The sequence below is a fragment of the Aquarana catesbeiana genome, linkage group LG07, assembly GCF_042186555.1.
Source record: "Aquarana catesbeiana isolate 2022-GZ linkage group LG07, ASM4218655v1, whole genome shotgun sequence".
Lineage (NCBI taxonomy): Eukaryota > Metazoa > Chordata > Amphibia > Anura > Ranidae > Aquarana > Aquarana catesbeiana.
The window spans coordinates 305,744,268-305,757,266 of record NC_133330.1 but is presented as its reverse complement, the minus strand read 5'-3'; the positions used below and the strand labels follow the sequence as shown (position 1 = coordinate 305,757,266).

Genomic DNA, 12,999 nt, shown 5'->3' with positions numbered 1-12,999 from the left:
CGCCCATACGTCTTAAAAGCACATTTTTTTTCAATGTCATTTTTTTAAATGACTTCATCTTTTTTTTTTTTTTTTTTTTTTATTGCATTTTAGTGTAAATATGAGATGTGAGGTCTTTTTGACCCCAGATCTCATATTTAAGAGGACCTGTCATGCTTTTTTCTATTACAAGGGATGTTTACATTCCTTGTAATAGGAATAAAAGTGACACATTTTTTTTTTTTAACAGTGTAAAAATAAATAAAATCATGTAAAATAAGACTGCTGCGCAAATACGGTGTGAAAAAAAAGTATTGCAATGACGACCATTTTATTCTCTAGGGTGTTAGAACCCCCAAACATTATGTATTGTTTTTTTTCTAAGTAATTTTCTAGCAAATAAACCATGTAAAGACCTAAATTCCAAAACGAGGCTGGTCCTTAAGTGGTTAAAGGATCAGGATTTTTTTTTTTTTTGTTCTTGTGGTTACAACCACTTTTAAGATCTTCATGACGACATGACTATTTGAATAAATGTTAATTATTGTACATACTGTAAATAAATAAGACTTTCCGTGAAAATAAGCCATAGTGTCTTTTTTGTATCCAAAAATAATATAAGACCGGTCTTATTTTCGGGGAAACATGGTATCTGGTGTCGTACAAGAAGTTTTCATGTTTGTCCCTTCGAATAATTTTGGATGAAAGCTGTGTACTATCAGATTATTATACGATTGCTTCGAAATCTGTATTTTTTTGTACAATTTTCTGATTGTGTGTATGAGGCTTAAGGGATTGCTCGAACGGCTGGGAATTCTAAGAGCTGTAATGTGTCACCCATAAGCTTCCAAAGCCCAGCCGGAGCCACACTGATGTCACTCCCTTGCATGTGCACAGGAGCCGCCGTTCGTAGCACGGGGTTCGGATGGAACGGCACCCGTGGCCATTCCTTCAGAGCGTATGCGCCAGGGATGTCACTGGCTAAATGTAATGTAAATATCTCCTAAACGGGGCACGTTTAGGAGATATTTTCACTACCTATAGGTTAATTAGGCAAAATTGGGAGCCTGATCCCCAGTCAGGCGACCAAGAAAATGGGGGGCGTATTGGACTATTACGGTACAGTACACAAAACAATATAGAGAATATATCAATAATATAAAAATGTAATCGATTTTATTGATGCAAAGGACAAATCATAGGTAATACGTTGAAGCACAAAAAAATAAAAAAATAACAAAGACAATAGGGTCACGAGTTTGCAGTAAGACAATTAATCTCAGAAATATTCCTCGACTAGTTTCGCGGATGAAACCGCTTCGTCCGGTTAATGTCAGCAGGGGACGTTTACTTCCTCTTTATGTACAGATTATTATTTTTTTTTGAGCACAGGTTAGGCATGATAGGTAGGTGGGGAAGAGACATTTTAAGAATAGCAGGTGTTCGGCACAAATTGTCCCTCCACTGCCTTGGAACTTTTATTACCCCCTTAAAAAGTAAACAATATAAACAACCTCCTGTGCTCAAGTGTGGTGTTTAAAGCGGGATTTTACCCTAAGGGACAGTTCTGCTGTATGCCCTCCCTCCCCCCCTTCTCTTCTGTTTTTGGCACTTTTTTTGGGGGGGTGGGGAGAGTGTGGGTACCTGCTTTTGACAGGTACCCACTTTAACAACGATCCACTGAAAGTTCACCCCCCACTATCGTAACCTTCTGGGACACATCACAGGTCTGATAGGGCTCCAGGACCATCCACAAAGAGCGACTCGTGCATGCGCATTGGACAGCCATCTGTCAATCCACAAGCAATCAGACGGCTGTCCTCGGTAAACATACTGGAACAAGGGACCCAAAGACCAGTAAAGAAGTGGTTCGCTCGGGTGGGCATGGCACTGGACCTCTGGACAGCAGATACAATATTTTAATAGAAGGCGAAGAACCGCTTTGAAGGCCAGTTCATTTCCTGCTTCCCAGTTCAAGGCTATAGGATGCCACAACGCTTTGCTGTCCTTCCAATTCAAGGCTATAGGATGCCACAACACTTTGCTGTCCTTCCAATTCAAGGCTATAGAATGCCACCACACTTTGCTGCCCTCCTACCTAAGGGGTAGGAGCATATGCTTTTCTTATGGTATAGTAGAAAGATATGCAGGTCATGCTACAGGTACCACAGCTTTTGGCTCTGATTAAGAGGGGTTACCCCTTGAAACGCGTCAGCCATATTTGTCCTTGGCTTATTTTATTCCAAGCTGATGAATGAATGCTGCAGATGTGGCACCTGTCTTTGAATACATTGTTGGGCTTGTTAAACCCATTTGAGTATAATAATTTAAAAGATGAATAAAAGGTGTAGTAAGGTAATGCGCTAGGCTGGTGCGCCCTCTTTTTGTTGATTTTTACCACCCCCACCCCCCTTTGCTGCATTTGCTCGGTTCCCTCCACAGGTTCAAGAGAGGATTTTGTGAGATGCGCAGACACAGGTCTCCAATAGATGTCTAGGGACCAACCTCTGGAAGTCAGTAGATGGTAGCGGAGTCTTTTAGTTGGTGTCTTTTGAAGGGCAGAGTTTTGCTTTACATGTCCCAGTTCCACACTAGGAAGCCACACTGCCTGGGGATATGTGTGGATTGAGCTGGTTGTGTCAGCCCCGAGTGTGAGGGCAGTTTTGGACATGCAGAACTTGCTGGACAGGGTTTTGGTAAAGGTGATGTAAATGAGTCGAGCATTAGCAAGAGACGGCAACAAGTGACGAGTTTAATGAGCGGTCCTGGGAGGGCTGGATCACCAGTTACTATGGGGACCATCCGCTTCTCTTCCCGATTGCAGTTTACCTCCCAGTCCTGTGTGCGTCAGCTGTTCTGTGCATCCTTTGACAGCCTCTGTGTCCCACATAGTGGCTCCCATGTACAGTGTAGGCTTCAGGCACAAAGCACTTGACAAACACTGCATTGTCCCCAGTATTAACGCATAGTAGGATCTGCGTCAGAGAACGCCGCACAGAAGGCTAAGATCTTGTTAACAAACTTCAAATTTATTGTTACAATTAAGGAAAATAAAACGTTGAAGCTTCATTCACTGCTTGTTAAAGAGCAACTCTAAGCAGCAAGTGGAACCGGCCTGGGAGCAGCTAACGTCAGCCAAGAAACATCGCAGTGCCTGCATGTATGCACCCCTTCATTACCCTTTTCAGATTTTAGTGCTGTGTAAACATCATACAATAGTTTACTCTCATTAATTTTATATTGTGAGTTTGAGACATATACAGCTTTCTTTAGGTGGTATTTAAGTACTTCCTTTTTTTTTTTTTTTTTTTTTCACTGTATAACAGAAGAAAGACCAGCAAGTTGAACAAAACCTGTGTTTCTTTTTTTTCTCTTCTAAAACTATCAAATCACAATTCCCGGACAGTACAGAATGCTCTGTTTTTGGGAGTTAACCACTTCAGCCCCGGAAGATTTGGCTGCTGAATGACCGGGCCATTTTTTGCGATCAACATTGATTTCATTTAATCCTCACGTTGTAAGCATTCGTAAATGGATAGGAATGTACATGAGATATATTTATTATAATATAATATTTTTTCAGTCACTTCCTGGGTTCTTGCCTAGGCAAATGTCATCCATCCCATGAGTCTTCAGGAGGGAAGGAGGGGTTCTCTCAGCGCACACTCCTGCATGCATGCTTGAGCTAAGGGCACATGGATTCCAGGAAGTAAATGCTACATGAATCATCTGCCCTTACTCAAGATGGCCAGGGCCAGGAATGCCGGGGGGGGGGGGCGCTTTTTCAAAGTGATTTCTCAACAAAATGAAGCATGGAGACCTGGATGGGAAAGTTTGCTTTGAATATTAAAAATGAATTAAATGTTTTTGGTTTTTGGTGCAGGGAAGAACTGCTTTAAGAAACATGGTGGTATTGAGGTGGCTAAAATAGGAGCTTGGGAATGGTGCGCTGTGTACAGCGCGGTATTTAGGTACAGGTTATACATAGAGGGAGGAAGAGGTAAAGGGGTTAATGCAGAAGTTACATTGGAAGAATGGACAATAAGGGAATTAAAAGCATTAATATGCAGACAGGATTGAGATGAGATGTACAGCAGGTGGTGGGATTGGGGGGGGGGGGGGTGAAGGGCTTAAAAACAATCCCAATAAAAAATGTATTAAAAACGCCCTTGAAATCTACCTTCCTCCTTAGGATCCTTACCATTATAAAATTCTTCCTCCATTGTGAGAGAAAGGGGGTGGGAACACTCAATCCTCCAAGTGCACAGGTGGAGAAACCCTGTCTGCATGCAGGATGAAGGTGTTCGCTCTCTATACCTGGATGGTCCCAATCCTGAGTCTTCCTATGGGGTTCCCAGGCGAGGGTGTGAAATCGGTAGGTTAAAAAGGAGTCTTTAAAAAAGATGCTCGTTGGTGGTCTGATCAGCAGAGGCGCCAATTGTTCTACATCGAAGAATAGGTCGGAGTCATCGAGTTTAATAAACATCAAATTTATTTCACAAAAAAAGTGTGTTTATTGCCTTTAAATTACCACTTCTTCAGTTCAGGGTGATGACAATGATGGGTGCAGCGCGGTGTCATCAGGTCCAGTTGCCTATAGGACCTGATAATTCTAGGGAAGAAGAGAAATCTGACAGCGCTAAACCCCCCCCACCCCCACCCCATGAGTCTTTGGTCATGGGGGACTGAGTATTAATATTATCCTGTGTAAACCCCCAGGTATCAACAAAAGAACAGCCTCCTTGGACCAATATATATACTAAAATTTAGTTAGAAATGGATGTCCATCTAGCTGTCCAATTATAACCCATAGTTCCTGCAGCTCTGGTCGGTGAGGTTGGCATTGACGTAATACTTTGGTCAAGTGGTCTGTAGCCTTTATGGTTTGTCTTATGGCGGCCATTGGGTAACTTTTTTTTTTGTGGTCACTCTGATACCCTTTCCTAATTCTTTATAGTAAACCTAAACTTTGAGTATAGATCCACTGATTGGCTTCCATTAAAATTGGCCATATACTGCTTTCATCTATATCTTTTTAGTAGGGACCATGAACTCCTTTTGGGAGTGGTGCTGGTGAATTCTGTGCATTCTGAATAAAGTTGTGATGAAGAAGTGTTTTGTGAGATTTGCTCAGAATTATTGCAATAAATGATGGCAGCAACCCTTGAATTGCAGTTACTTCTGTGGCACAAAGATGTTAAATAATTTAGATAAGAAAAAAGATGACCACCCCCCCCCCCCCTTCCCCTAATGGCTCTCTAATTTACCAGTTCTAGTAATATTCACCATTATTTATCCTTTACTAGGCTTATGCATCAATGATGTAGAACAATGCCTCATTACAGCTTGTTTAACCCCTGGCTTCCCTTGACTATCGCCAGGACTGGTGTCCTGGCATTTTTTGCTAGAAGCCCTCAATACTTGAGGGTGGGGGGGGGGGGGGGGTACAGCTTGTAACTACCACAGCAGTTATCATGTTATGTCACAATAGTCATGGCCACAGGGGCAGCTTTAAAGATTTGCGGGGATAAACTCGAAAGGGTACAAATAAACTGATCATTCAGAGCTTACGTTGCCATAGAAACAAACGGGCCCGATTTAATAAAGGCAGCTTAACTGTTTCATGGTTAAGTTCCCCCCTGATTCCGTCTCACATTCCTCTCCCGTGCAGATGATGATTTTCCAGGTGGAGGAGCTGGTGCTTTTAACCCTGTGCCCAGAGGATGCAACATTTGCATGGTGCCTGGTGTGAAGCCCGGAGCACGTGGGGTTAAATAGGGGAGTGCGCAGCGGCTCTGCAGGGTGGCGTGTAGCATGATTAAGCCTAGCGCTCCTCAAGAACACCAGCGTTGGCTTGCTCGGAGCTCTGTGAACCGAGAGGGGATCTTATTCTATCTGCTGGGATTAAAAACACTCCCCGCTATGTTATTTTGTTTGCTGCACTGAGCAATATGGTGCTGCGGGCAAGCTTGTCAGCATGAACGGTGAGTAGCACGGCACGAGAGCCGGCCGGTTGGCAGCTTTCACTGATTACTATTGTATGCATGTATCGCTGTGTCTTCATCTGAGGCTGTTTCCAAGGATGGACTGAGGTGGGGTCTCTATATACTGGGTAGGCGACCAGCAATCTACAATTTGTGATTATTTCATTTTTTGGCTTTGGAATATATTTGCATGCCAAAGGAACTTTGCCTTTATGCAAATATCCTTCTGCGGTTCTGTAGTGAACAGATGTTTCAGTTAGCTTACTGTTACATGACAATAAGCTTTCATCTAGAATGAAACATATTTATTATTCCAATTCATTTTGTAGCTGGAAAACTATAGCGCATATACATTTTTTATTTTACCTGTTTAAAAAAGCGTGTTCTTTTTTTTTTTCTTAATATCTATGCTTAAATGTAGAAAAATGGTCTTGAGCCTTTTTGTAGGGTATGCAATTAATACATTGTGTGTGTGTGTGTGTGTGTATATGTATATATGTGTGTGTGTGTGTGTGTGTGTGTGTGTGTGTGTGTGTGTATATGTATATATATATGTGTGTGTGTGTGTGTGTATATGTATATATATATGTGTGTGTGTGTGTGTATATGTATATATGTATATATGTGTGTGTGTATGTATATGTATATATGTGTGTGTGTGTGTGTGTATGTATGTATATATATATATATATATATATATATATGTGTATGTATGTGATATAGATAGAGAGATATATATATATATATATATATATATATATATATATATATATATATATATATATACATTCACATTTTTTTTTTCCCCTAGAGATATTTTATATATATATATATATATATATATATATATATACATACTATATTATAATTTTCAATTAGTTCATGTGCGCACAGGTTTTGCCATGCGTTTTTTACTCTGGACAGTGGCTGGCTTTAACACTGAATGAGATAAATTGAAATAGCTGGATTGCAGTCACCAGTACACACTAGTTGTGTTCTATTGGCTCTCTGCATCCATCTTAGTGCATGCAGCGCCTGGGATGCATTTGGCGAATACACTACAACCACTGTGTGATCCGGTGTGACGCTGGTGTCTCACCCAGCGTGAAAACCTGATGGTATCTCTACACAACCAACTTTTCTCACCGCAAGCCTTATTATAGTTTTTTTCTATCTTGAACCTATAAGTCGTCCCCGGCCATTGGAATGCAGTCTAGTGATTTTCAACCATTTACTTGATAAATTGATAGTATTGCAAGAAAAGTCCATAAGATTCTAAACTTGGATAAGAAATCCATTAATCTGGGTGGACATGTTCAGTTGTTCCCCCATTGTTGGTACTGGAGAGTCTGATGTTATGATCCTGGTTACATTACAGAGCAATATACCTTCAAGGAAACTTGTAAGAAAGATGTGGGCTACCATTGCCATCTTCCTTCTGTAAAAGCTAGTTGGTTGTCATGTTGTATGCCTCGTGTCACTGGCCTAAAGCCTATATGGACCTATGAGGTTCTGATTTTAAATACTTTGTGCTTTTTCAAGGTCCGAGGCTCAGAACATATTTAAAAAGTAACTCCACTTTTGTTGAGAGAGAAAAAACTTTTCCCTCCGTACATTACAAGGATTTTAACAAACTTTGTTGCAGATTCCTATCTTTTGTTGTTCTGGAGAATTTGTGTTTTTTATGTGTCCATGTGATAAGTGAATCTAATGGGAGTGGTTTCATAATTATCAACCAGCTGCTGCACCTGCAGGGCTCTGAGGAAAATTGCAGGGTCTGTGTGCCCTTTTTTTAGAGGTGATTTCCTATTGGGAATATCTTACCAAAAATGACATTTTTGTTGCATGGGATGCCTGAAATCTAACTTGCATCTTAATGCAGACTTCAATCACACAAGCAGGAAATTATGTTTATGGGGAACATTTTGTACATATTCTGTATACAGAACACCTCCAGGTAGCCATATTGCATTCTACAGAAAATTACAGCGGCTGCAGATTGAATAGGAAAGGTAATTTTTAATCGCATTCAATTGCAATATGACTTGGGTAGCAATTGTATACACTATGTTATTTTTAATTGCAGTTTTATTTTCCCACGAAAGTGGAGTTACCCTTTAAGCTTTGGATCACTATTACAGCCAGGCAGCTAGCATTTTCAGATGGAAAGGCAGCTTTGGCAACCCACATGTTTCTAAGTTTACAGGATTTCTCTCAGGCTGTGTATGTGTATATGTATGTATGTATGTGTGTATATATAATTTCCCACAAAACTGAGTACACCCCTCACATTTTTGTAAATATTTTATTCTATCTTTTCATGTGACAACACTGAAGAAATGACACTTTGCTACAATGTAAAGTAGTGAGTGTACAGCTTGTATAACAGTGTAAATTTGCTGTCTCCTCAAAATAACTCAAAACAGCCATTTAATGTCTAAACCGCTGGCAACAAAAGTGAGTACACCCCTAAGTGAAAATGTCCAAATTGGGCTCAAAGTGTCAATATTTTGTGTATCCAACATTCCCAGCACTGCCTTAACCCTCTTGGGCATGGAGTTCACCACTGGAGTCCTCTTCCACTCCTCCGTGTCAAATTGCCCTCCGCAATATAGCAGTCCCATTACAAGTTGTTGATCGCTGCCGTTACTACTAATGGCAGTGATCCGCAACTTGTAATGGGACTGCTATATTGCTGAGGGGAACTAACTGCCACTGACATCACCAGTGCCATTAATACAGTGATCAGTGCTAAAAATGTACACTGACACTGGCTCAGAAGGAGTTATCTAGGGTGATCCAGGGGTTCAATATGTGCCTAGCAATGTGTAATGTGTACTGCTTTTTACTAATGATCTTAGTTTCTCATCCCCAACTGACAGTTCGCTCCCTGTGTACAGCGCTCTGTGTTAAATGTCAACACAGAGCTCTCGGCTGTGAATGTACTAGGGCTGCAACTAACCATTATTTTCATAATCAATGAATCTGCCAATTTATTTTTTCGATTAATTAGATAAAATCATACAAAAAAACAATGTGCCATTTTTTCGTTTCCTCCCGGGAACACCAATGATGGGGCGCTATTCCTCCCGGGAACACCAATGATGGGGCGCTATTCCTCCCGGGAACACCAATGATGGGGCGCTATTCCTCCCGGGAACACCAATGATGGGGCGCTATTCCTCCCGGGAACACCAATGATGGGGCGCTATTCCTCCCGGGAACACCAATGATGGGGCGCTATTCCTCCCGGGAACACCAATGATGGGGCGCTATTCCTCCCGGGAACACCAATGATGGGGCGCTATTCCTCCCGGGAACACCAATGATGGGGCGCCATTCCTCCCGGGAACACCAATGATGGGGCGCCATTCCTCCCGGGAACACCAATGATGGGGCGCCATTCGTCCCGGGAACACCAATGATGGGGCGCCATTCGTCCCGGGAACACCAATGATGAGGCGCCCTTCCTCCCGGGAACACCAATGATGGGGCGCTATTCCTCCCGGGAACACCAATGATGGGGCGCTATTCCTCCCGGGAACACCAATGATGGGGCGCCATTCCTCCCGGGAACACCAATGATGGGGCGCCATTCCTCCCGGGAACACCAATGATGGGGCGCCATTCCTCCCGGGAACACCAATGATGGGGCGCCATTCGTCCCGGGAACACCAATGATGGGGCGCCATTCGTCCCGGGAACACCAATGATGAGGCGCCATTCCTCCCGGGAACACCAATGATGGGGCGCTATTCCTCCCGGGAACACCAATGATGGGGCGCTATTCCTCCCGGGAACACCAATGATGGGGCACTATTCCTCCCGGGAACACCAATGATGGGGCGCTATCCACCCCCCCCCTCCCAGGAACACCAATGGGGCACTATGGCTACTCCCCCCCCCCCCCCCCCCCAGTTTTTACTGTGTTATTAGCTGCTATCTTTCACAATGAATGTGCAGCTTGGCAGCTCGGCTCTCCTTGCAGCTTCTCACCCTCGCCTCTCTGTTCCCTCGAGGCAGGGCTGAGAAGATCAGTGGGGATGACGTCAGCGAGGAGGAGGAGGAGAGGTGCGCCGTGGACGTGCCTGGTCACAGACGGCGGCGCCGAGGACACAGGAGGGAGGATTTATTTCACGGACGGACAGGAGGAAGGTGCGGACCAACTAATCGATAATGAAAATCGTTGACAACGATTTTCATTATCGATTATTATTGATAATATTAATAGTTTCAGCCCTAGAATGTACACAGCCGATCAGCAGGTCCCGTCAATGAATCATTAGCCAGGACTTGCTCCTGAAGTGTACAATCGAACCTGGAAATAGGCAGCGATGTACGGGTAGGTTGCTTTGCCTACAGCTGCCGCTCACCCGCACGCAGTATATTGCGGGTGGCAAGTGGTTAGGAAAACTCGTCCACTTTTTGATATTGAAAGTTCCTTCAACATACTTTATTTACAGCTGATATGTTAAAGCGGAATATAGGTAGCATTGACATTCAGATTCGACAACTTCCGCATTGTGAAAGTAGAAGTGGAATCTGTTGGACAATAACTGCATTCATAAACATTTGGTTACCGGCCAACAGAATTCTCTGTCCTGCTGTTTAATACCTGTATAGATTTCATTCAGTTGGGGGGGAAGGGGGTTGCCATTTGCCAATATTGTTGGCAAATTAGGTTTAAAATGAACTAATCTGATCAAAACAAAGGCTTTGCAGGTAGCACTGTAGCCTTGAAGCATCAGGGTCATAAAAAATGAATAGTTATTTTCATACATTGCCACCATAGTCCTCGGTCTTGCCAGTTTTCCCCAGGAAAAACAAATATAATTTCTTCATTAATTTGTACGCACAAATAACTCCTTCCCCAAAGCTTTATGAACACACAGGAAGGTTCACATCAGGCCCTGTATCCAGTGTTTCCGCCCCCTCTGCAGTCGTACAACACCCCACTACCTATTTTATCAGAAGCCCCCTTAAGGTGGACTTGGCATCAGAAAAATGTTTAAGTGAATGTTTGCTAGTAATCGAATGTTTTGTACAAGTAACAGATTGCAGGTTTTTAATGCCCAACACAAGGATCAGTGTACTCCCCTGATGATGACTTAGGGGATGTAAAGGCTTTAGGGATTCTCTCCAGAGGGCTAGCTATATATGTGGGGCTGAACAAGAGGAATCCATTGAATCCTCCACCCATGCTAAACAGCAATAGTGGAGGAATCTCCTTAGCTATTATATTCTGACAGCAGGCACCCGCAGGTTCCTGATTATCCAAACATTGACTCCATCTGATAGGACGCTGATCGTTTTCCACCCTGCTCAGGTGATTTATTTATTTTAAACTTTTTTTTAACGCCAAGTGGAGCATACAGGGTCACCCACAGCTCCAAATTTGGCAGGTTTAGTAGGAATCGTGTATAGCTGCCTAAAGGAAGTTCCAGGACATTACCCAGGGAAATGATTTCTCCTTTCTGGACAGAGATTCTGCCTGAGAAGTTGGTTTTGTAGAACGGGTGCCTGTGCAGTTCTTAGCTGTGTTCACAAATGTCTGACCAATCCTTCTCTCTATAGTCTCCTATCTTGCGAATCTGTACAGAGTGACTATGTACAGTCTGTGATCACTGGGGGAGAGGAGACTTGGAATATGCTTCCGCCTACCTGTTAGAGCTGCACGATTCTGGCTAAAATGAGAATCACGATTTTTTTGCTTAGAGGATAGATCACGATTCTCTCACGATTCTCGCGGCGTAACATCATCTTTCACATTAAAACAAAAAAAAAATGCGCTAACTTTACTGTTTCTTTTTTTTTATTTATTGAAGTGTATTTTTTCCCAAAAAATTGCATTTGAAAGACTGCTGGGCAAATACAGTGCGACATAAAATATTGCAGCAATTGCCATTTTATTCCATATTATAAAATATTATAATATATATATATATATATATATATATATATATATATATATATATATATATATATATATTTATTTATATTATCTCTAATGTTTGGGGGTTCCAAGTAATTTTTTTTTCAGCAAAAAATATTGATTTTAACTTAAGTAAGAAGTGTCAGAAAAAGATTTAGACTTTAAGTGGTTAAACTTCCTGCATTTACATGTTGTTTAAAGCTTGGCAGATTGCCCAGGTTATTTGTTTACTCAGAGAAGTTCTATCCCTTTGATCTAAGAAGGAAGTTAGATACAATGTTTCAAGTTCTAAACTTGGCAGAATGCCTGGATGTTTTCTTTTGACAGCTGAGTGAGCAGATAATCTCTCCACTTGTTTATATGAAAGAATCGTCAAACTCAGCAGGAGAGATCGTCAGGGGAAGTGAATCGAGATCACGATTTTTTAACGATTAATTGTGCAGCTCTACTACCTGTAGCAAACAAATTACTTTTGTAATAGTCTAGGCCAGTGATGGCGAAGCTTGGCACCCCAGATGTTTTGGAACTACATTTCCCATGATGCTCATGCACTCTGCAGTGTAGTTGAGCACCTGGGAAATGTAGTTCCAAAACATCTGGGGTGCCAAGGTTCGCCATCACTGGTCTAGACCAAGTCTCTTAAAGTGGTAGTAAACTCTGATACTTTGTCCCTAATGCCTTGTACACACTGTGAGGTTTTTTTTTCTTGTTCAACCCACTGGGTTAATCGAAAAAACAACTGTCCGCACCAGTCGGAGCACCTGTACTAACTATGCAAAGTTAGTACAGCGATCTCTTAAAATCAAAAATCCAGGCACACAGACCAGAGGCCAAGTGAAAAGTCAAAAAGAAAAATTAAATGTAGCTGTGGCCGCTACTGTCCAAAACTCCTAGACAAATGAGGACAGAAGATATAATCAAAGGGGTGAACGGCACTGATCAGCAGACATAAATAGGACCCTCAGAGGCAAAGTAAAAACATTTTATTATTGTTAAAAAAAAATAAATAATAAATTGTTCACCAAGGCATACAGCAGTCAATCGATGGTCATGCAGAGACTTGGATTAAAAAACTGACATTACCTGGAGGCTGGAGCCGCGTGG

General features: G+C 42.2%; 1 protein-coding gene across 3 annotated transcripts in view; it reads left to right on the top strand.

Annotated features, from left to right (window-relative positions):
- The window catches only part of PRKACB (protein kinase cAMP-activated catalytic subunit beta), a 165,191-nt gene that overhangs the window by 57,613 nt on the left and 94,579 nt on the right, over positions 1 to 12,999 (top strand). Inside the window, exon 1 of one of the 3 annotated variants that reach the window (XM_073593651.1) lies at positions 5,623 to 5,963. The exons of the other annotated variants lie outside the window; for them this stretch is intronic. Within the exon in view, the coding sequence (XP_073449752.1) occupies positions 5,957 to 5,963 (7 nt within the window). The 5' untranslated portion in view covers positions 5,623 to 5,956. Of the gene's footprint in view, positions 1 to 5,622; positions 5,964 to 12,999 lie in introns of those variants that run through there. 3 annotated transcript variants of the gene reach the window in all.